Source organism: Mesoplodon mirus (assembly GCF_964341445.2).
Source record: "Mesoplodon mirus genome assembly, chromosome: 4".
Classification (NCBI taxonomy): domain Eukaryota; kingdom Metazoa; phylum Chordata; class Mammalia; order Artiodactyla; family Ziphiidae; genus Mesoplodon; species Mesoplodon mirus.
Genome location: NC_138979.1, coordinates 97,571,504 through 97,594,084, shown reverse-complemented (window position 1 = coordinate 97,594,084; position 22,581 = coordinate 97,571,504). Strand labels below are relative to the sequence as shown.

The 22,581-nt window shown below is 40.2% G+C and overlaps 1 protein-coding gene across 1 annotated transcript in view; it reads right to left on the bottom strand.

The window, feature by feature from the left end:
- The window catches only part of FBN1 (fibrillin 1), a 261,762-nt gene that overhangs the window by 41,369 nt on the left and 197,812 nt on the right, over positions 1–22,581 (bottom strand). The window contains exons 43-50 of the mRNA XM_082617138.1: positions 20,840–20,911; positions 16,793–16,918; positions 13,834–13,956; positions 10,077–10,202; positions 7,991–8,107; positions 7,044–7,172; positions 6,349–6,468; positions 3,627–3,752 (exon numbers count right to left, since the gene is read on the bottom strand). Coding sequence (XP_082473264.1) covers positions 3,627–3,752; positions 6,349–6,468; positions 7,044–7,172; positions 7,991–8,107; positions 10,077–10,202; positions 13,834–13,956; positions 16,793–16,918; positions 20,840–20,911 — 939 coding nt within the window. The remainder of the gene's footprint in view (positions 1–3,626; positions 3,753–6,348; positions 6,469–7,043; positions 7,173–7,990; positions 8,108–10,076; positions 10,203–13,833; positions 13,957–16,792; positions 16,919–20,839; positions 20,912–22,581) is intronic.

Genomic DNA, 22,581 nt, shown 5'->3' with positions numbered 1-22,581 from the left:
AAGTAACTTTTGTAGTGAGAGCTGATGAACAAAGCTGTGTGGCTCTTACCTTATTATTTCTCATTTTATCCAGTGTTCCAAAATAACCTGATGTGAATAATAAAAACCAACACTGCCACATTTCAATGCTAACGTCATCAGTGACTTCAGGATGGAGACACTGAGATGGTATAACATTTAGCAAGCACACTAAGTTAAGGTAGACCTCCCAGCTCTAGCACTCACTGTGATATCACACTATGCTGTTTATTCTGTGTCCCCTAAGCCCTGGAGCCAAAATAAAACCCCAGATTCCAGGCATAGAGCAAATAAAGATGTGGCAATTTTGTGGACTGGCAAAAATACAACTCAATGCTATTTCACTGAAGCAGCTACTCACGCAGCTTCTGTCTACAAAATATATGAGGTTTTCTGCAGATTTTACACATGTGTGTGTACACACTTGCACACACACACAAGCTTATTTAGTGCCAGAGAGAGAGGGAAGGTAAAGAGGAGGACAGGGAGATGGGTGGATGTGAAGGAGAAGAATTGTTCTTCCAAAGAATATATTTCTTTAATATCAGTTATTTCTTGGTAACTCCAACATGGAACATGGGGCTGGGATCTAGTTCCTACAAAATTCTCCAAACTTGCTTGACAGTTTTGGTAACTGACTTTTCCATTTCTTATAGAGCAAATTGGGTGACTCTAAAAAGTGAGCTCATCCAAGAGCCTGGAGTATGTTTTCCCTCAAATTTGACCTCCAAAGCTTTGCAAACTCCTCTGAGTTACACAGAGGCTAAAATCTGCAGGTTTTAAGGAAATGCTTTCATATCCATTTTGCACAATCCCCCTTCCTTTATGTATGACCAGGTCTGCTCTCTCCCGTCACTGTTTTCAATTCCAGGTAGCATATTATTATAGCCATTTATGATTTCGGTTAAGACAATTTCACCATCTTTTATTTCATGGAAGAGGAGACAAGGTAAGAATAACTGAGTTGCCAAAGATCACAGCAGAAAAATTGTTATGAATTAAAGTAAAAATATCAATCAGTCAATCAGTCAACCACATTTACCAGGCTCTAGTAAGTCAAATTCTGTTGACCTCTCCAACGAACGTGTTGAACTCTTCATGGCTACCAACTCTTTTAGATCAACTGTCTCTAGTTTCTACTCCATTTTCACATCCATTATGCCTGGGACCTAAAAGGCACCTTTCAGCAAACTACTCTTCTGAAGGTGAAGAGCAATAAAAGCCTATCCTTGTCCTGCAGCATCTCTGCTATTTAAATGGTTGCTTTGCTGAGAAGTGTCAAGATTTAACAAATTGTAGTTTCTTGAAGGACACCTTTTGATGGCTTTATTCTTCAAGTTCATCATCACATACAGTGTTTTGTGTTTTTATTGGTCCAGTTTTTATTATTTATGCCTGCAACTGTCTTAAGATATAATTTAATGACTACTCACAAAAATGTCTCAACAATTATATCAAAACTCAATTCTCTCCTTTTGTCTTTCAGCTTGTAATGTTTCTTTTAAACTTAGATACATGCATGTGCTAATATTGGTCTGTTAATTTTCTCATTCTCTTCTCCTTTCATTACTGACCCTATTCCATACCCCAGCCCAGCTCCCCAAAGCCGCTCTATCACCTCACCCCGGGAAAAAAAAAATCTAGGTATGAAGTTCAGAGTGAGCCTAAGTGACAAATTCCCTTCCCTGAACTTTGTAAGTGGGAGTGGCTCATTTACATCTGTGGCCTTTAGGTGCCAGGGTCTGTTCACCTGAGTCCTATATCACATTTGTTCCTTCAAAAACATTATCTGTGGTTCTGTGGAATTTTCTCATTTTATGGACAACAGAAGCCTGACTCCTAATTTGTCATCTTACAGTAAAAACCCAGCTCTTAATGCCCTGGCTCTAGCAAAATCTGTGCTCTTTGGGAGATTTACATTTGCTTGTGATGATCCTCTAGAATTGGTTTTGTTTTTAAATTAAAGGTGCCTTGCATCAGGAAAGAGAGTTGTGTATGCCCATGTCCTTTAACGAGGGCTTGCTAGGATGCCTGTTTACCGGTCTATCTGCAAAGAGCCTTAATGACCTTTGAAATTTCATCAGAGCTACAAAAGTCACTTTCCCTGCTTGCATTCCTCAATTCTGGCTCTGCCTCTTGGAGCTGAGCATGTGGCAGGGCTGCTCACAGCTGGGCTGATTCTTCCTGCAGCGTTAGCTTGCTCTGTGACAGGCCAGTGCAAATTGAATTAATAGCCTATGAATTTCCTCTGGCCTGCCACATCGGCAGATTCACACCTGGTTTCTCACTGCTTTCTTTCCAAACTCCGGCCAAGCCAAAGGCACACAAAGACAAGGGAGTAGGAGTAAGAATTTATCTGGCTGGTCTGTACCATACAGACAGAATATTTGCTTGAATCAAGCACCATCCCACCCATAACCCAGAAATCCACATGGGCCTCTGATAGCTACCTACAGGATCAAACCAACAGAGAATTCTCAACTCTCTCCCTTCACACCCCTAAATATTAGGTGACCAAATGACCCGTTGAAAAGTAAAAAGTTAATCAATTTGAACAACAATAGCAAGAGCCTATGAAGGACTCAGAAATGAACAAAGCTTTTTCACGTATTCAGTAAGACTGGTTGGGCAGGTATTCTTATTGTTGTTTAAAAATAAGAAATATGAAAATTGAGCTTCCAAAAGATTAAATGACTTGCCCTAGGCTATAAATGGCAAGGCTGAGACCCCTAAGCCCAATATTTGGAATTTTAAATGATATTCATTGCCTCTTACTTGGTAATATGGAAGCAAAAGACAAAACAAAACAACCAAGGAAAAAAAACTGAACAAAAAAATATAACAACAACAAACAACAAAAAAACCACCGGAAGAGGGTGGGATGGGGGTGGGGGGAGGATATGTCTGTTTGCATGTGTTTTTTTGTCCTGAATTCACTAAACTAGTCTGTATAAGTAGACAGACACACACAATTGATTGTTTAGTAAAATCTGAATAGTTTGTTGAGACATAATAAACTGTGTTATGCTTAAGTTCAGGTTCCCCTTTTGATTTTTTTTTTTTAAGTTCACAAGTATCATTCCTGAAAACAGACTGTGGGCCAGCAAGAATCCTGGTCAGTTCACATTTATTTCTCTGTTTTCTTAGAAAACTTGTGATGTAAGAGATAGGCATTATATCCAGGGAGCACGAGTTAATCTGCACTTTTCTGTCTGTAAGTCTAGGTTTTGGCCCATATTTACAGAGGTTACCTCTTCAGAGGCAGAGAACTTGTAACTGAACTTCCCCCAGGCTTTGCCATGTTCAGTGGCTCATGGCTGATCCCCTGCTGACTGACCTATCAGCATCTGTGTTCTCAGAGGGAGAGACAGGTTTAAAGTGCCAGGACAGTTGTTGTACAAGCAACCATAATTTGATGGATGAGTTTTTAACCTTAAAAGTAAAAATGAACTTTCTGACATATGGTAATCATTAGATGTCTGGATGAATGAAAACACTCCATCTTCTCTTTCACAAAGAATCAAAACTTCGCCATGTTTAAAAAATAAAACCACAACAAATAAACACAGAGTAATGAAAGTCTAAAGCCAAAAGTCAAAAGCACTTACCTTGGCACCTTCTTCCAGTGGAGGACAAGGAAAACCCATCTGGACACAGACATTTGAAGCTGCCTTCAGTGTTGCTGCATGTGCCCAAGGCACAAATTTCTGGTTCTTCAACACATTCATCAATATCTAAAAGAAGTACATGTGTCAAACAAGGTCAAAACATGATGGAGACACCACCGGATACTAAATGCACAATGTAAAAGTACAAAGTGTAACTGAGTTTCAAAACTCTTCTAACAATGAAGGTTTTTCCTGTATCATGATGCTGTGAGTGGACTTCTAGGCTGTGATGACTTTATTTATTTTTTCTTTTGTTTTTTTTTTTAAGATTTTTTTGATGTGGACCATTTTTTTAAAGTCTTTACTGAATTTGTTTCAATACTGCTTCTGTTTTACGTTTTGGTTTTTTGGCCATGAGGATGTTGGGATCTTAGCTCCCCGACCAGGGATCAAACCTGCACCCCCTGCGTTGGAAGGTGAAGTCTTAACCACTGGACCGCCAGGGAAGTCCCTGTGATGACTTTTAAAAAACTAGTTTTGATGGTTCTTATTGTAAAAATGGACTCTGCAAGTGCCTTCTTAGGGATGCAGTGAGAAACATCTTTTACCCAGACTGAATTTCTTGGATAATTAGAAAAGTTGGAATAATTTCATACCACCCTAAACTAGGAAAGAAGCAAAAAACTCTAGAGTCTGACTTCACCACTACACAGTAAGCAGACGCTCTGAAATTTTAATTGTGTTGCCAATGAGTTACCCCATGAGAGATGTAGGCCTTTGAACCAAATTTGTTCCCCTCCACCCATCTGTCCACAGTGCTTTCCCCAATACCCCATGCTACAATATCCTAAAACTATGACTTTTACAAGGACACCAGTACTCATGAAAGTAATCCTATGCAATACAAACTAAAGATATCACAAGAGATGAGGCTCCTATCTCTCATTTGCAGTTTAATTTGTCTGAAGACACAAAAATATCTTCTGTGTATAGACTATAGTTTTTCTTTTATCATATAGATGATAGGAATTTGACACACATAATTGTGGCATGTTTCCTTTAGCATATTAATATACCTTATCTACTGTAAAGGAGTAATTAAGGATGGTTTGCAGGGAAGTTTCAATGGCTTGAGTATGTTCTAGTTTGCCTGGGAGGGTCCTAGTTTATGCCTGTTGACCCAGACTCGTTATTAATACTGTCTTGGTTTGGTCAGTAAAGTACACGATGACCCTACTTGTGGAAAAAGTATGACCACTCTTTCCAAGAGACGTACCCATATTTTTCCCTGACTTTCAGCAGGAATTTGTAGTGAAAAAGAGGTAAGTCTTGATTCTGAGCCATGCTATTTTTATGGAAATTTTTTTCCCAACGAAACAGATATCCCTTGTATCTTGCGACTCTTTATTTTCAGGTTGGTGCAACGAGTTCTACCCACACCAAAATGTATTCGCATTATATAGCTTTATTCCCACGAGGTCCAACTAAAGGGAAGTTAGGATATTAACTTTGTTGTTTTGACTTAATTTTGTAAATACCGCACAATAGATTTTCTAGAAATGTGCAGTGCAAAGTATCTTCCTGTACAATGCAAAACTAGCTTCTTCATCATTTCATGTTCTTATGTTGCATTTATAGTTGCATCATGTTTCCTGTGGCTTATTATCTAAACTGCTGATGATGATTGAATTGCTCCATTCCTACACTCCCTCCACCCCGACATCCAACCTTTGCTTAAAAGTCAACTTTTGTAAAAATGCTTGGATGTCTCCTTTTTGTTTTTGTTGTTGTTACGGTAGAAATCAAACTGTAGGTGCCAACTTCTTAAGGGTAGGGACAAAGATTTAGAATGAACACGTTTATGAACTATTCTGGAAGTCATTTTTCTTTCTATACATTTTCATTCTGTTCATTTTAGGGTCATTTTGCGTTAATCATGGAGTGAATAAAGCTGATCTCTAATAGAAGTAAAATAACACTTAATAATTTGTATTTAGGTCTAATTTTGATCAAGTGTGTCCATTTAGAATATTATCTCTTGACTGAGAGTTAAATTAGATATATAATAAATATTTGTCATTGATGATATTAAAAGTGGACAATTCTTACTCATTATGGATTAGATGCAGACTTGTTTAAAGGTGGGAGCATGGACTAGGTGACTTCTTAAAAGTCCTTTCACCCTATTCATTGATGAAGTTCTGGCAATTAATGTCCTTCATTTAATGCAATGATATATGTACGTATTGAGGAATATGGTACTATAAAATTTCCTGAGAATTTATTTGTAGTTACACATTTCTACCATTCTACAAGTCAAAATAACATAGACAAATTATATAGCCACATTCATCCAACCTTGAATGTGGTCACTTAAAGATTTTAACTGGAATCAGGAAGCTATGTTTAGTTGCAACCCATTGGCACTTAAAAACATGTAATCCAGAAATTTTTACCAGCTGCATAAAAGTATATTGGGAAAGTGTCAGGGTCATGTAACCACCCATATACACAGAGCAAAATAGCTTCATCAGAGATTAGCATGAGAATTGATGTTCCTGTCTCACCATCTAATTCTGAGCCCATGAGTCATACCCTACCCTTGGATTTGTTTCTGATAAAGTATTCCAAAATGAAGACACCATCACACCATCTCAAAAATTTGATAATGTCAATGCAGTAACCAATACTGCTAATTACCAAATATTGATAGCCCTCCTACCTTCACACTTGTCATTCTGGAGACTGTATCCAGGTGGACATATACATCTGTAGGACCCATCCAAGTTCTGACAGGTGCCTGGTGCACATTTTCCAGGTTCTAGGAGACATTCGTTGATATCTGCAAAGAAAAGGGAAAAAGAAGAAAGAGGTTCCCACCGGCATGATTTCCATCAAGCAACTAAAATTGAAAGAAACTGGAATAAAATCTAAGAAATACATAAATCTAAAGTCCACAAACTCTACCCCGGAGAAAAAACAGCTCAATAAAAATTAGCTTTCAGAAGTGTGCAATGTATTTAACAACCATATTTTATTTGATCTACTTTCCAGGAAAGCATAACACATGAAAAGTCAATGGGTATGAAGTTCTTTGAGGACACCCAAAGGACTGTATAAGAGCTTACCACAAAGCTATGTTGAAGAAAAAGAATAAAAGAAAGGGAATTACAGTTGTTTATAGAACAATTTAACAGTTACATTGAACGCTGTAACTGTTTCTGTAATTACAAACACTTAAAAGATAAAGGGGAAGAGCGGTATATATACCATACACACATACAGGCAGGATTAATGTACTTCTCCTCTGATCTTTTTCCTTCAGGCTTCTGAAGGAAGGATTGTGATAGAGACTGCATGATTCCTGGAGTGGCCTCTGGGATGAACTTTGGAGGGTCTTTCTGAAGCAGCACTCACCCACACAGGTTCTCCCATCTGGAGCCACCTCATAGCCTTCATTGCACTGACACTGGAAGGACCCCACTGTATTGATGCATTGGCCATTTCTGCAAAGGTTCCCATTTCCAGTTGCACATTCATCAACATCTGCCAAAAAAATATCCCTTGATATGTTCCAAAGAAAATGTCATAATACCATCAATGATCAAAACTCTTAAAGGGAAAAATACTTATACTGAATTTCAGTGGCCTTTGCTGGCTCAGGCAGACTTAAGAAATTCCAATGTGATCTAGTTTATAACAACAGACCTGGCTTTATTCACCTGTCAGAACCTAACAAGATGACATAATTCTACTAATTAGAGATTGATCATTTATATTAGGATTTTATATGAGTTTCACCTTGATCATCCTTTAGGTTTCATTTTTAAAGGTTAAAACTGAATTACTAATACACAGTACAGCTGAGGGTATTGTTAATTAAATATTCTTGTAATCAGAAGTATATAAAAGTAGCCTCTAGCACAATACCAAATTTGGTTCCTTACCCTTGCTTGTGAATAATATAGCATATTTTATAAGAAGAATTTTAACTTCTTTGAAGGGAGGCTATAGTGAGACATCTAGACAAGTAGGTCCACACTGCTCCTGAACTACGTAATTTCTATACAAAGGATAGCTTTTGTATGTTTTAAAACATATTCGATTTATTTTGAAATGCATTTAATTCGCAGCATAGTAGACGTAAAAATTATAGCTGCTAATGAGTATATTAATAAAAGTAATAGATGTAGTAACTGTATTTGACAATTAGCACATTGTATTTAACAACTCTTTTTAACCACTTGTCACGCATAAGATGGCATATATTAAAAAAGATTGCCAGCACGCTGGAGATGATGCTCATGACAAAGAACACACATAAAACTGCCTTCCTTTGGTGGTTGACTGTTTTGCACACGCACCTATGCAGTCATTGTTGTGGGAAAGGATGAAACCGTGATTGCAGCGGCAGTTGAAGGAACCAATTGTGTTTCGGCAAGTTCCATTCCCACAGGCATCTCTTTCGCACTCATTTATGTCTAGCAGGAACAAAGGACATAGAAAAACATGATTATTAACAGAAGAAGAGGGTATATGGTTACCTGCGGTGAAAAGGCATTTTAGAGTTCACAAAATGTCGTACGTAGGCTGAGAACTTCTAGATTCAGTGTTGGTATTAGTTCCAGCAGTGGCAGCTCCCTGTGAGAAACCAGCCAAAGGCAAGGTTCTAAGCCTTGGGAGAAAATCCTTTCCTTGGTTGGCATGTGAAAGGAGGCAAGCTAAGGACATGAGAACTGGACAAGAACTATTTTATTCTATTTACTTCTAGAATTCTCCACCCTTGCCACTTTTCTCAAATACTTTCACTTGGAAATGGAAAATTCTGTGCACATCTGGGTCTTGGTTCACTGCCACCTTTGGCAAACTTCAGCCTTTAAGTTTCTCACTCCAGTTTACCAAAAAGCAGTGAGTCACCTGATATTACCCCAAAATCAGCCACAAAATAAATTAGCTTTCTAACTCACCTGGAATTTTAGACATGTTTCTTTTTCCAAGTCCACCCCTGAAAACCCACGACCACTCCCATGAAATGGTGACTTATCTCCCTTCTAAACTATCCCAATGTGATGGCCCCTAATTTGGCTCTCCTCTCTTGCAGTATATTTTGTCTTTTTATTGGTCTATGACTTTTCACTTTGACTATTTGTAAAGCTATTTTGGCATCTTATGTGTCTTTGCATCTTGAGACAGCGGCTATCATCTTTCTCATAAAGAGTAGGTGTCCATTATATTAAGGAGGAAATAAGAAATTAAAATGAAAAAAGTTGATATTGTTGGCTTGTTATATCAACAGGCAGAATGAGGAGGGCAAGGACAAAGAGATGGGGAAGGAGTGGAAGGTAACACCTCAGATTAGCAAAATAGAGTGTTTAGAGTTAGGATTTCCTTTCCTTTCAAATTTTGGACATAAAGATAAGTTATCTGTGATCTTAAATCAAGAAGCTATTGCTGAGCCCAATGTGACTCCAACATGTGTGTCTGTGGTTGACGACTGCATCCAGATGAGTCACCCTGCCAGCAGTCAAAAACTTCTGCCTTGATTCATTTTTAGCCAAGCAAGTGAAGTTCTTTAGTTGGGCAGGTTCTTTGGTAGAGGGTTCTACATAATTCAGATGGAAGACGGAGAATGAAAGTTGGGCAGGGCTTCATTAATATGTAGGGATTATCTCTCCAGTGATGAGCAGGGCCTATTATAATCTTTAACTTAAAACTTATCTACTCTGAAGATGACCAAACTTTATGAGAATGTTCCCTAATGGATAAATCCAATTACAGCCAAAGGCAAGCACTTTAAACATCACTCTATTGATTGTTCTTTTTCCAGCTGTGAAACTGATTCATGTTCATGAAGTCCCCAGAAGACTTAATAGATGTTGCTTTAAAGTAGAAACAGAAAGGAGGGAAAGAGAGAAATTGATTGATTACATATTTGAAGTTTATTCTAAATCAACATTCTGATTCAGTACTAAGACCAAGGAAGAGATTTAAAATCTTGAGCTCTTTTCCCCTAGGAAAATGATCTGTAAATTTGTCTTTAAGGATCTGATACAAACTACAGACACGTCTCAAGAAATGCTCATACTCAAACAATCAAAAGCTGCACCCTTTCCAATAAGGCAAACTCACATAAATATTATAAAAGAATAATAGGCTTTTAATATTAATAAATAGTAAGTTTTTGTCTTAATATCTTTCTCAATTTATCTCTTAGTCAAAAGTTTTTCTGAACTGACAGCCAAATGATTATCAAGAAAGAGGTTTATGATGTTCAGATTACTAAAGCTTAAATACCAAAGGATATTAATGCTACACACGTGCTTCTGTTTTTATTTTATAAATAACAAAACAACTACTGAAAAGTTTAGTGTTAACTTTAAATATATTCAGATACAAATGAATTTCTCAATAGGTTATGAAGAAAAAATGAAATGATAGTCACATACTCACCCAAACACATGGTTTGATCAGCATTTGTTTTAAAACCAGTGTGGCAAAGACAATAAAAGCTTCCAACTGTGTCAATACACTGTCCGTGGCTGCATATATTGGGGATTTCTTGACATTCATTGCGATCTGTAGATAAAAATTAAGTGAAAACTTAGAAGACAAAATCAAATCAAATAACTTACTTCTAGGTATTGCTCTCAGGATTAATCCTAGCTCTAAACTAAGCCAGTAAAACAGATGCTGACATATTTATTTTTGACTCAAAATAGGTTAAAACTTACTCTCATTTACTGGGCACCTTCAGACCATATTAACAATACACAAGCAATGAAAAACAGGGGCGGTATCCAAAAACATCTTCTAAAAGAAGAGAAAACTTAGAAGCAGAATGGGGAAGAAAAATCCAAACTGGTAGATAATCCACTTGATTATCTGCCTAGGCAGTATCTTAGACTGTGTAATTGATTGAAGTATTTTGTCTAGTCAAGATTTGGTGCCTCAAATCATGGAAGCCTCATGGCTTCCTCTAGAAATTTAAACATCCCATTGCTAAGATAGGTTTTCATGATGGACAGCCTGCATCGTCCCTTGTTCCACTTACACATCATTATTTTGTCTCACTCCTATAACCTTTTGTTCCATCTGAACCAAGTCTTCCTGTCTACACACGGCTCCTTTCAGCACTTGACAATCCTAATGATGTTTCTTTCTTTTTTATCCATATTCTTTCAAAAGGAAGCCCTCTCATCTTGCTTCTGCCAGTCTTTAGGCTTTAAATTATATTTGTCATCAAGTGATGCTCTCCTGAAATCTGATTATCTCAGGGGCCAAATTTGTTGCAGGAATCCACAGATGACATAATTACATGCCTACTTATGCCTCTAATTTTCTAAAGCTCTCAAGATTCTACGTTTAGGGAAAATGTAACTAAAAAGGCACTGCGTTATCCTGATTTTCCTATTGTCACAAAAGAAAGCAAATAGCAGAATGCCGCCTCGGGTGTAGATGTTGTAGAGCACCGCAGCACCTTGCTCTCAGCTGAATAATCCACACTTGCTATTTGCCTGCCCTATCTACTGAGAAGACAGCAACTGGGAACAGGCACTTTCTGCTGCACAGAGCAGCTGTGTCCATGCCAGGAGAGAGTATATTCCCTCCATTTCACATGCTCAGGCTGCCATTTTTAGAACTACTTCCTTCCAATACGCAAAACATTTAGAGTTGATGAATCACCATATCCTTTAAAAGTCTCAGGTGGCGTTGAGTATATCATAAAGAGGGGAAATTGGGATAGACTAGCTTAGGAGCTATGGCTAGCCTATGCAGAAATGCTTGTGAACAAATTATGATTATTCCCATCAGAGAAAACGGATTTAAAATGAGCAAGCTGCTCCCTGAGATAGGCAGAGGAAATTGATTTCCATTGCCAAGCTCTGTGGAGTGAGCTGATTTTGAGGAGGGTTGGCCCAAACCTTGGGTAACCTCTGGTAATATGGATCTGGGAGAATGCAAGGACCAGGTCTGTCTTATCTCTGGGACCCACAGAAAATGGAGAGCATTAAGCATCTTATTAGAAAGGGATCCTCAGTTAGGAATTTTCTTTCCTACATTGCCTATTTCATGATGATTTTTAAAAAATGAAACATGGATTACTTTGCAGTTCTACTGGTGAAACAGAAAGTTACAATTCTAGAGAACTTAATTGTGAAGTTCACTTTGTATTGAGACCAGAAAACTAGGTTTCTACAAGCACCAAGATTTAAACTCCCAGAAGGTTCTGTCTGAGGTTGAGATAGGGGATTTAAACAGGGTACTGGGGGAAAACACCCACACAGCAGAAAGAGAGGAGACCATGAGGAAATGGCTGGGAAGAATATGTCTTTAGCTGGGCAATCCATTTCAGAAGGGGGCTGCATTTGCTCTAATGCACAGCTCCTCAGGTGAGACCAGCATCCTCGGCTTCGATACCTAACTGTTCTCTAAAAATCTCTCAGCAACAATGCGGGTATTATGGCCAGCTGTTGAAATGATGTATTTATGGATTCAAATAAAAATCTTATTATGATGAGGAAATTTTAGTTCTTTTCATCTTAAACACAGGAAGGCAGGAGTATTTTACAATATGTCTGAAAAATGCCACGTATAGGACAGTATTTAAAGACATTTAAAAAAATTTTAAAAGTAAGATGTAAGTGAAGACATTTCCAGAGTGAAGTCTTCAGCCCTAGAGGCTGAATAGCTGCAAAACTCAAATTAAAGTACATTCCCTTTCTTGTGAGGATTTCAATGAATGAGGGAAATGAAGATTTGGCTACAGACAACACTCCTTCACAGTACTTATCGCTGGTTAACGCCGGATGAGCTTTATTTATGTTAATATTCTACAAGAAAACATGACAGGGCTTAAGCCCCAGCAGGCCCTGGTTGGACGTCTTGTCTTGATGTATAAAATAGTTCTTCCCTCATCTTGCCTGAGCATGAAATGGTGTGAAATGACATGTTCTATATTATCAGCAATTCCTTATTTTGATTGGAATTATTTCACGCAGTTTCAAATAAATATAAATTACAAGCAAAATGCAGGGAAGTGGTATGAATGCCAAGTTTCATGAGAGCATTGTGACTCATATCAGAGACGTCCTCACTTTTCCTGTCCTGTTTTTTTTTTTTTTTTCAGTACGTGGATAACAACTGCTCTGCTGACAAAATGCTAAATACTTGCACATGTTCCTTTAAACCCAAAAAACAAGTCTTGATTCTCAAAATGAGTTTTTGTTCTGTTATTACACCCTCTTCCCACCAAAGTCTCATAAAACAATGCAAAATACCCTACGGAAAGCAGTGCACTTCCCACCACTTAATCACTGGTGGGCAAGGAAATCCAAGGAAAATCTGACCACGTTCCTTGGTGTTGTTTCATTCACAAATGCATAAAATATCCAGGAAATTCCTTGTGAAATGAGCCAGAAGCAAAATAACACATTCTTCCTGACCTCCTTGCTAAATATACAGTGATTTATAATTACTAAAAAACTGAGATGAAAATCATTCTGAGGTATTACTTTCCTTCTGGACTGAAACACCAGTGTTTTTGATACCATTGGCTACAAGATACCATCAGACACCTAATAATTTTACCATCAATTTAAGTTGGTAACACGCTCATCCTTCTTATTTCTACCACATCCCTGACAAACGGGAACAACAAAAAAATTTAACCTCTAGTGGATAGTTTCTCATTTTACTGTAGGTGACATAGCAAATAAAAGGCTTTCAACGTTTGCTGCCCTCAGCTGTGTAAACTGTTTAGGAGAAAAAGTGATACTGTTGGTTCTTTTTCCTTAGTTTGTGCAGTTTAATCTGGCCCAGCTCAGAAGAGCTTTGCCATCTAGACTTGGTGTATGTGGCCAGAATGGTGACAACCTCACCCACTCCAGGGGGATTATGTGAAAGGACAAAAAAGTATTTGGTCCTGAATACCAGTTAGGGAGTGTGTGTGTGTGTGTGTGTGTGTGCATTTGTGGGAGTGGGTGTTTGCAGCAGGGCAGCAGAGAGGCAAATTTGGAAACATCACGCCTCCAAAGGGAGAAAAAAGCTAAGTGTGAAGACATTTCAACAGTTTTCCCTTTTCCCAGTTTAGTTACTACAACTCAGAAGTCATGTATTCTTCAACCTAACCATCTCAAAGAAATCCAGGTATCTGCAGCTCAGTGGGCCTGGCCCATCGGGTGGGCGCTGGGCGGTGGGGACTACTTGCCGTTGCACTGCCCTGTGGAGGTGAAGCGGTAGCCGGGCTTGCAGTCGCAGCGGTAGCTGCCCGCAGTGTTGATGCACTCCGCGTTGCGCTGGCACACCGGGCCGTTCTGACACTCGTCGATATCTACAAGCAGGAGAGAACTGAATTATAGGGAGAGCAGAATCTGCTGTCAAGTTGATGAAGCCTCTCACACAACATGGATTTATATTTTCCTGTCTTGATCGGTTCTACTGAACAAACCGTGGAAGATAGAAATTTTGTTTTCTAATTTTTGTTTTACAAATATTTTTCAGAAATGCAAATACTTGATTTATCACCAGATACAGGTTCTAATCTCTAATGTCTAGAAAAACTTGTGAAACTCAGCTTCAAGGGCCAGGACTTGATACGGGTATAGACCAATATCCTAGGAAATCTTGTATTTGCTCAAAGCCTGGGGGTTTTAGGATTCAGTTGGGTTGCTTTTGTCTGGAAGGTTTTGAGGTCTGCAGAGCAGAGCATCTCAAACCTGAATGCGCATATGAATCACTCAGGATTGTTTTGAAAGGCATATCTGATTCAGCCTGTCTGGGGAGAGGCTTGAGATTCTGTGCTTCCAATAAGCTCCCAAGTGATGCTGGTGCTCCTGGTCCACAGACAGTGCTTTGAACTGCAGGGCTGCACAGGCTCTTGCTTAAATTTCTGCCACATGGCAGTCAAATCAAGGAGACTTAACATGAGAGATTGCACATAAAACCACTGAAAATAACCAAACGCTCACTATCAAAGGAAAGAATAAAATGGATATTGTGTGCTCCAGGGCTTTGACTATGCTCAGGGAGTTGTTTGTCTATCTTTTAAAACTTTTAACAGCTACCTAATACAGTTCAAATGCATGGCATTGCAAAAGTTACTGCATAGTCCAGGCTATAGCGTGGGGCAAAATACATATTCCCTTCCCCTGCTCTTATGAAACATTCGAATTCAGTCTAAATCCAGTAAAGGGAATAGCCTGTAACACAGGTGGGAGTCAGCTCAGCACCAGTACCGGGGTTTCATGCAGAAGTCGGCTCAGCCAAAGAAGTTCCCACAAGGGGGCGGCAAATACATCAACCTAGGCCTCCTAGGTGTGTGCTTTTGTGGTGGGAAAACCTCCGGACTATTGGCAGTCAGTGGGAATTTCCGTCTAATACGGGGTGTGCCTCTCTGTACAACAGATACAGAAGCAGAATATGCCTACCTTGGGTTACAGTGGACCCAGGACCCAGCAGCACCTCACCACCAGGCCTGCCCTGCTCTTCATTAAGGGTGTACAGAAACACAGGGGGTACCTTGTGTAGTTGGAGAAGCCAGTCGGTGTCACAGACAAGCATCTCTGTAATGCATCAGATGCCTAACATCTGATTATATACATACTTGGGGAGGGCAGACGCATGGATGCTCCCTAAATCACTTCTGGAATCCATTCCAATTTCAGTCTGGCTGAGGCATGTACTAAATCAACCTTCCTTTTCTGATTCTGCGAGCTAAGAGTGTGCTGGGAAGCAGCGGACCCTGGATTAAACATTCACCCTGAAGATGGATGTCCTACGAAACGGAAACCAAAAGTTGGAGCGCTTTGTAATCTCCATATCCACTGAATGCTACCCTGACAGCAAAGTGCCTTACGCTGGTACAGCTGTAGGTTTTCAGTCTCATGTGTGTAGCAAGGTCTAGGTTGACGTGGTGGTCCTGGGTGGCCTTACCTCTGGTTTCTGGCCAACGGCTGCTGCTTCAGCAGATATAAGTGCCAAAGAGGCACCTGGGTCAAGTAACCAGAATGGAAGAGAATGGAAGAGAAGACATCCTGAGGCATGTACAACAGGTGGAAGACGGTGGCTGTGAGCAGGCGGCCACCTCTCGCACTATAAGGTCACCTGCTGTGGGCTTTGCTCTCCATTCCCACATCATGCCTCCTCCCCACACCTGATCCTTGATGATCCGAAGCCCAGGGCCCGAACCAAAGCCCAAAATGACTATCTCCTTAGGAAGGCTAGGAATGGCTGTCACCCTGTTCCCACTCCCCCGCAGAGCAGGCAGAGGAAGGAATGTGGGCCAACTTGGCCACAGGAAGAGAAAGCCTGGTGAGGAGAATTTAACAAGCATGTGCTTGGGGCTGTAACTTGACTCGTGGTCTATAAGTGGTCCCCAGTTTAGGAGAAAAAGATTTTTTAATATTAAAACGTTGACCTATGTGCTCTAATACATGCTCTAACATGAACAGAAACTCTGCTAGAGACTCTAAGTATTAAATAGAAAATTATTCTAGCTGTTCTAGGGCCCATGGTATATTTAATAACCAGGAACGTCCCTTTTACTAAAATGTAAAAGAACACTATCTTCCCCAGATGTCGGAAAAATATGAAGTGCGGTAAGGAATGCGCAGAATCACATCACAAACACATGGCAAGCGGAGGTAATTTGAAAATGAAAAAAGTACCATTTGCACTCATGCCAACATTCTTCATATAAAATCGAATTTGCTGTTCTTGCCATTTGGGATTCTCTCATGCATCTGAAATATTTGCATTAACCTTGTTTTCACTTGGGGGGAGCAAAGGCTCCGTTTGGAAGCGAACACTGATTTTGAGGTTCAGCTCAAGATGACTGCCCACCACTCACGCCCACTTTCAAGCAATGTGAAACAATAGCCATCTATTGGACACACCCGGGATCTCAAGGCTTTTCCATATCAGCTGGGAAATCTAATACATTGTGTGTCGGGGGAGAGGGCTGGGGAATGGACATCCTGCTTTTCCCGCTGCGTGTTAGGGAATTTTTACGTGAAATGTCTTTTGATCCACATGGTGCCCTTCAGTACTGCTAGAGTTAGATGGATTTCTGAAATTCCAACGTTGTGAAATTGGCCACATGTGTGTGTGGGTATGTAGCTCATCGGTTGGCTCATTTCTGGATGTGACATAGTGACAGCCTCTCTTACCTTCACAAACCAACAACTTGTCATTATAGAAGAAGCCCACTGGACATTCACATCGGAAGCTGCCAACCATGTTGATACACACGCCATTTTCACAGACCCCCGGGATCTCCCGACATTCATCGATATCTAGAAACAGAGTAGGTACGTGTGAGTGACGGAACGGCACGTGGTCCCTCGGCAGGGTAAACTGGAATTGAAAGTCAGCTGCTTCTAATTCATTCTATGTAAGGTCTAAAGCCAAAGAAGAGAAAGTGTGTGTGTATGTGCTTGCGTGTGTGCATGTGTGCTGGGGTGGTGATGGAAGCGGGGACGTCAGTGAAGAGCAAACTGAGATAACTAGACTGCTTGTCAGACACTCATGTGTCTATCTGACTGACTATCTGTTTTTCTGGTTTTGTTTTATAATATCGGCTTTGTCCAGGTAGGAGCCATCTTTGTACCCACCGGGCCTTGTGCACCAGATGAGTAGAATAAAAGTGACTGCCAAGAGAAAGTGGTCTCGCTACCCCAAGTGTGTGGTGGTGTTGGTCTAGAATGGGAGAGGAGAGCTGGTGAAGAACAGAGGAGGAGCCCATGGTCACGGCCAACTCTGATCTTCCAAATTCCACTTCAACACCCCCTTTCTCCTCCACATGGCTTTCGAATGGAGGTAAGTCAGGTCTGGGGATGTAAGCTGGGCCTGAGCTGACCATAGAGAGAGAGCAAGCACCAAGGAAGGACTGTCACAGTAGACTGTGGCTTCCCAAGCCCAGGCGCTGGGGCTGGGTTCTACTCTACGGTGTTACTGGCCCCTGGTACACTGTCTGACAAATGTTAAGTGCCAATTAATATGTATTCAATTAAGAACCAGTACCTGGAAGTGGGGTTAGTGAGCATTAAAACAGGACCAAAGTAGGAGTGAGAGCAGAGCCAGGACCCAGGCTGCTAAAGCAGGCTGGCCAGCGGGTGAGGGAGCCATGTGGGCAAGTCTGGTCTCCTCACCAGCCTGGTGGGTCCACTCGCTGTTTGACCTGCTCTGAGCTCCTGACCATTCAGTGTCCTCTAGGATAATAACGGTAACAGTGACAGTAACGGTAGTGTCTCCCTTGCTGTATGCCTGGTATATTTCTCAAGCATTTAACCTGAATTTAGTTACCAAATCATCAGGGCCACCCTATGAGATGGTCTCTAGGTACTCTGACTATCCTCATGATGCAGATGATGGAACTAAGGCCAAGTCAGAGCATGGAACTTGCCAAAGACGGTACAGCCAACAGGAGGCAGAGTTGGGATTCGATACCAGGAATCCGCTAACAGGCTGTCCTGTCTCCCGTATGCTTTTCCACAGTCAAACAATCTTCACAAAACCATTAGCGAAGTGCTTGTTATCCCAGAGGGCCCCTCTACCAGCCCTCTGGCAGAGTTTCACAAAACACTTCAGAAGCAGGGAGGGAATGTAAAGCTTTGGTCTTTCCAATCCATTAGGTTTTTGTTATTGTTGCTGAGATACTTTCCTTTACGTATCATAGTCAGGAGCCTCTGCAAGATACTTTGTTTGCATAAGTTGTAAGAAGATGGCTATAGACTTAAGTGGAACTCACAAGAGCTTTCAGAAGAATCACACCCTAAAGCCAATCTGTTTTAAAGGAGAAATTTGACAGGACATGGATTTATGTTGGACCTTTTTCTAAAGGGCTTGATTTTGTTTGAAGACAAATTGATCTCTTTAATGGAAAAAACCCAGCTTAGAATATCAAAGGGTATATTTCCATTTTGAATACAAGTAATTATGTTTTAGATTTTTCACACATTTGTCATTCATGTTCTTAAAAAGTTAGGCAAAGAAATATCACAACTATGCACTATCAGCAAAAAGAAAAAAAAATTCAGACATTCTTGAACTATGTACGGGTTAAAACATGAAATGTTATGTTCACATTCATTTGTTTTAAATATAAGAGATGTATTTTCAAGTTTAACAATAACAGGCTGGGTCAAATTTCTAGCCATTGTTAGGCATAAAAGAGCAAAAGCATATATTAAAAATTATATTTTCTTTTCCTGTCTGGATTCCATTTGAACTTCAACTTGGAAAAGTTTATGTTTAAAGACAAGATTAATAAACTTGCTATAGTTTTAACCCCACACGAATGGGTTCTATATGCCAACAATCTTCAGACCTTTCAGAAGAAGAGTATAAAGCTTAAATAAAACAAAGTTTCTCAGTCATCTAAATATTTTGTCATGCTGGAATTTGCTAACAATAAGTATACTGCTAACTATCACATTTCCAGTTTTCAAGAGCTAGAGGCAAAGCAAGCTGTGAGTCGGGACTGGATTCTGGTCTCAGCTCTGTTATTAATTAGCCAGGTGACCTCAGCTGAGTCCCTTCCCCTGTCTAGGCCTCTGTCCCCTCAACTGTAAGGCAAGGTCTAGCTGATGTGGACTAGATGATGTCTGAAGCCTTTCCAGTTTTATTAGTGGATGATGTTAATGCTCTTTTGAGTCTTTGCCTGCTACCAACATTAGAAGGTAGGCCTTGCTGGGGTACACGCCTGGTCCATCCACGGAGGACAATGGATTCTACTATTAAAGACCACTTATCCGGGCTTTCCTGGTGGCACAGTGGTTGGGAGTCCGCCTGCCAATGCAGGGGGCGTGGGTTCGTGCCCCGGTCCGGGAAGATCCCACATGCCGCGGAGCGGCTGGGCCCGTGAGCCATGGCCGCTGAGCCTGCGCATCCAGAGCCTGTGCTCTGTGACGGGAGAGGCCACAGCAGTGAGAGGCCCGCGTACCGCAAAAAAAAAGAAAAAAAAAAAAAAGACCACTTATCCTCAGATCAGAGATTCTAAGGAAATGAAAAGATCTGTTTTGGGAAGGGGAAAAACAAAGCAGCTAGAGCCGGGTGTTTCAGGCCAATGCCATTTAACAGGTTTTCTTTCCAAATCATGAAGTTTCTTTGGACGTTGACTATGGAGCCATATGTATTTGGCACTAAGAGAGCCAGGCTGATTGCTGGACCGGACCCTTGTTTTCTAAAACAAGGTCATTGGAAAGGCTGAGGCGGATTTCAGTTTACTTATTAGGAATAAGGTGATGTTTGCTACTAGACACAACTGCTCAGAATTAAGAGGGGCATCTAAGGATCCATATACATCACACTGGGGAAAGACTCTGAGAATGCAATAGCTTTCCATCTACTTTTTTTTTGTTTGTTTGTTTGTTTGTTTGTTTTGCTGTATGCGGGCCTCTCACTGCTGTGGCCTCTCCCGTTGCGGAGCACAGGCTCCGGACGCGCAGGCCCAGCGGCCACGGCTCACGGGCCCAGCCGCTCCGCGGCATATGGGATCCTCCCAGACCGGGGCACGAACCCGCATCCCCTGCATCGGCAGGCGGACTCTCAACCACTGCGCCACCAGGGAGGCCCTCCATCTACTTTTATGTTATTTGGTTTTAAACCACAAAGGCATCACTTCCATTGGCTGGACGCTGTGCAATACTTCTGAATCTTGCATAAGCTTCACTAGCACTGCAGTGGTCTCTGCTCCAGTTACCAGACAGGGCCTCAGATTGGAAAGATTTTTTTGTTTTAATTTCATATCTAAAAATCCCAAAGCAGATGACCTGAGGAGATTCTATGTGAGATAAAATTGATCCACCTACACATAAGGATTGGTATGAACAGTCATATTAAACTCAGGTCTTAGTCAGATGGAAGGATTGGGAATTATAGTCAAATCAAACGTCAACTGGCCCTACTCCCAGAATCTCTCTTTGTTGATGCCCAGGGTTGGTTTAACTAAGCTTGATTGTAATTCTGTGAAAAGCTTTCCAGTCCCCTTAATCATGACCGACAAATGCTGCTGCCAATTAGGTGGAGCTACACGGGGTGTCTGTACTGTTTGTTTCAAACTAAGAATCAGAGTTTCAATAAAGCTAAATGGCGCTGTTTAATGATTTGTTCCTTCTAAGAAAAAAAAAAGCAAACTGAGAAAATAACAGTGTGTACTTCCTTTTCTTAACACAAAGGCAGAGACAAAAAGTTCCAACAAAGGCATCATAACTCACCAACAGGTAAACCAGTGTAAATGTCGATGACGAAGCCTGGCCTTTGACTTCCACAGAGTGTAGCAAATTCATCTGCAGTGATTGAACAAAGGTGGGGTGGGCGGGGTGGGAATAGGGGTGAGCAGAGAGCAATAATTAGGCTGAACAAAATTACTTTGTATACATTCTTGAAAGGTATTTACCTGTATTTTGAAAAATTTTAAATACAAAATTAATCTGAAAATTTCTACAGATGGTGTAAACTTCTCCTTAAGACAAGCACTGAAGGAAAAGTAACCTCATGTTGATGTAATAATGAGGCAGAAGCAGAGGTCTCTATATCATATGCCACTTATTTGTATGATCCTGCCTGTAGGAATCTGGGTTTCTATAAGGATGTTGTTCAGCTCTGAACCCAGGGACTGGCATGAGTGCCTCTTTCCACTCTGCATTAAGGGATCTAGGATTTAATGAATGTATACAAAAGCCATTTCCTCGATAGACTGGGGGAGACCATGTCAAATCTAGCTAAGTTCTTGATAGGAGGTCTATTAATGACTAATTCAAGTCAACCAACCAACTTACCTCATTACTTCAAGTTTTGGAGCTGGATTTCTTTTGATGCAGTTCTCTTGTTCTCTCTCACTCCCTCCCCCCGACCCTTTATCTTTCTCTCCTTCACCTGAATTCATCAAAGTTGATAATAAAGGATGCACTAAATGTCATCTGTGGTCCCTTTTAACTCTGCAATTCTGTAATTCCAGATCATGAGTGTAACCAGTATAGCATGGTATCAATTTAAGCTCAAGACGGCCATTGCCTTATGGGTCAAACCTACTGAAAATTAGTAAAAGGTTTCCAAAAGTATTTTAATCAAAATGTAACACGTTCTTTTCCTAGTGCTTTTATTTCCTTATAAAAAAAGGAGTTAGGGTCCACTTCCAACAAGTGTCACACCAGCTCCACTGACCATCCAGACAAATTCCAGGGACTCCTACAATGTGTGCAGACTGCATAGCTAATGAACAGCCATGCCTGGATTTGGCCAATATTCAACATGAAGACGAAACCTTGCATTTTATATTAAGAGTATGCAGATTCTTAGAACTCAGACAGATATTTCTGAAAGTAAATGATAGTCTTTATCAGAGATCTCCAAAGTGGTCTGCAGGGGAATGTACAATGATCCATCAAGGTAAAAAAGAAAATACTAGGATGTCTATCTTTGTAAAATCCAATTTTAAAATTAATTTTGTGTATATTTTATAATAGAACAGTTTATGAAAATAATTCATTTCTCAATATAATTTTTTTAAACAAATATATAGAGACATATACACATATACTTTTACTTGTAAATACACACAGCAAGTGTGTGTAACCTCCAGGTTTTTTAACGATAGGTATGTATGATCAAAAGATTTGAAGGCCATTGGTCAAGATCAGGGGTCAGCAAATTTTTTTCTTAGAGGGCTAAAAAGTAAATATTTTAGGTTTTGCAAGCTGTGCAGTCTCTGTTAAAACTACTCAACTATTTCACGAAAGCAACCATAGATAATATGTAAATAAATTAGTGGGGCTGAATTCTAGTAAAATTTTATTTACTAAAATTTGAAGTTCATAAAATTTTCAGGTCATGACATATCATTCCTTTGACTTTTTTTCCAACCATTTAAAAATGTCAAAATTATTTTTAGCTTGTGGGCCATACAAAAATAGGAGGAGGGCTGGATTTGGCCTATGGGCTCTTGTTTGCCAACCCC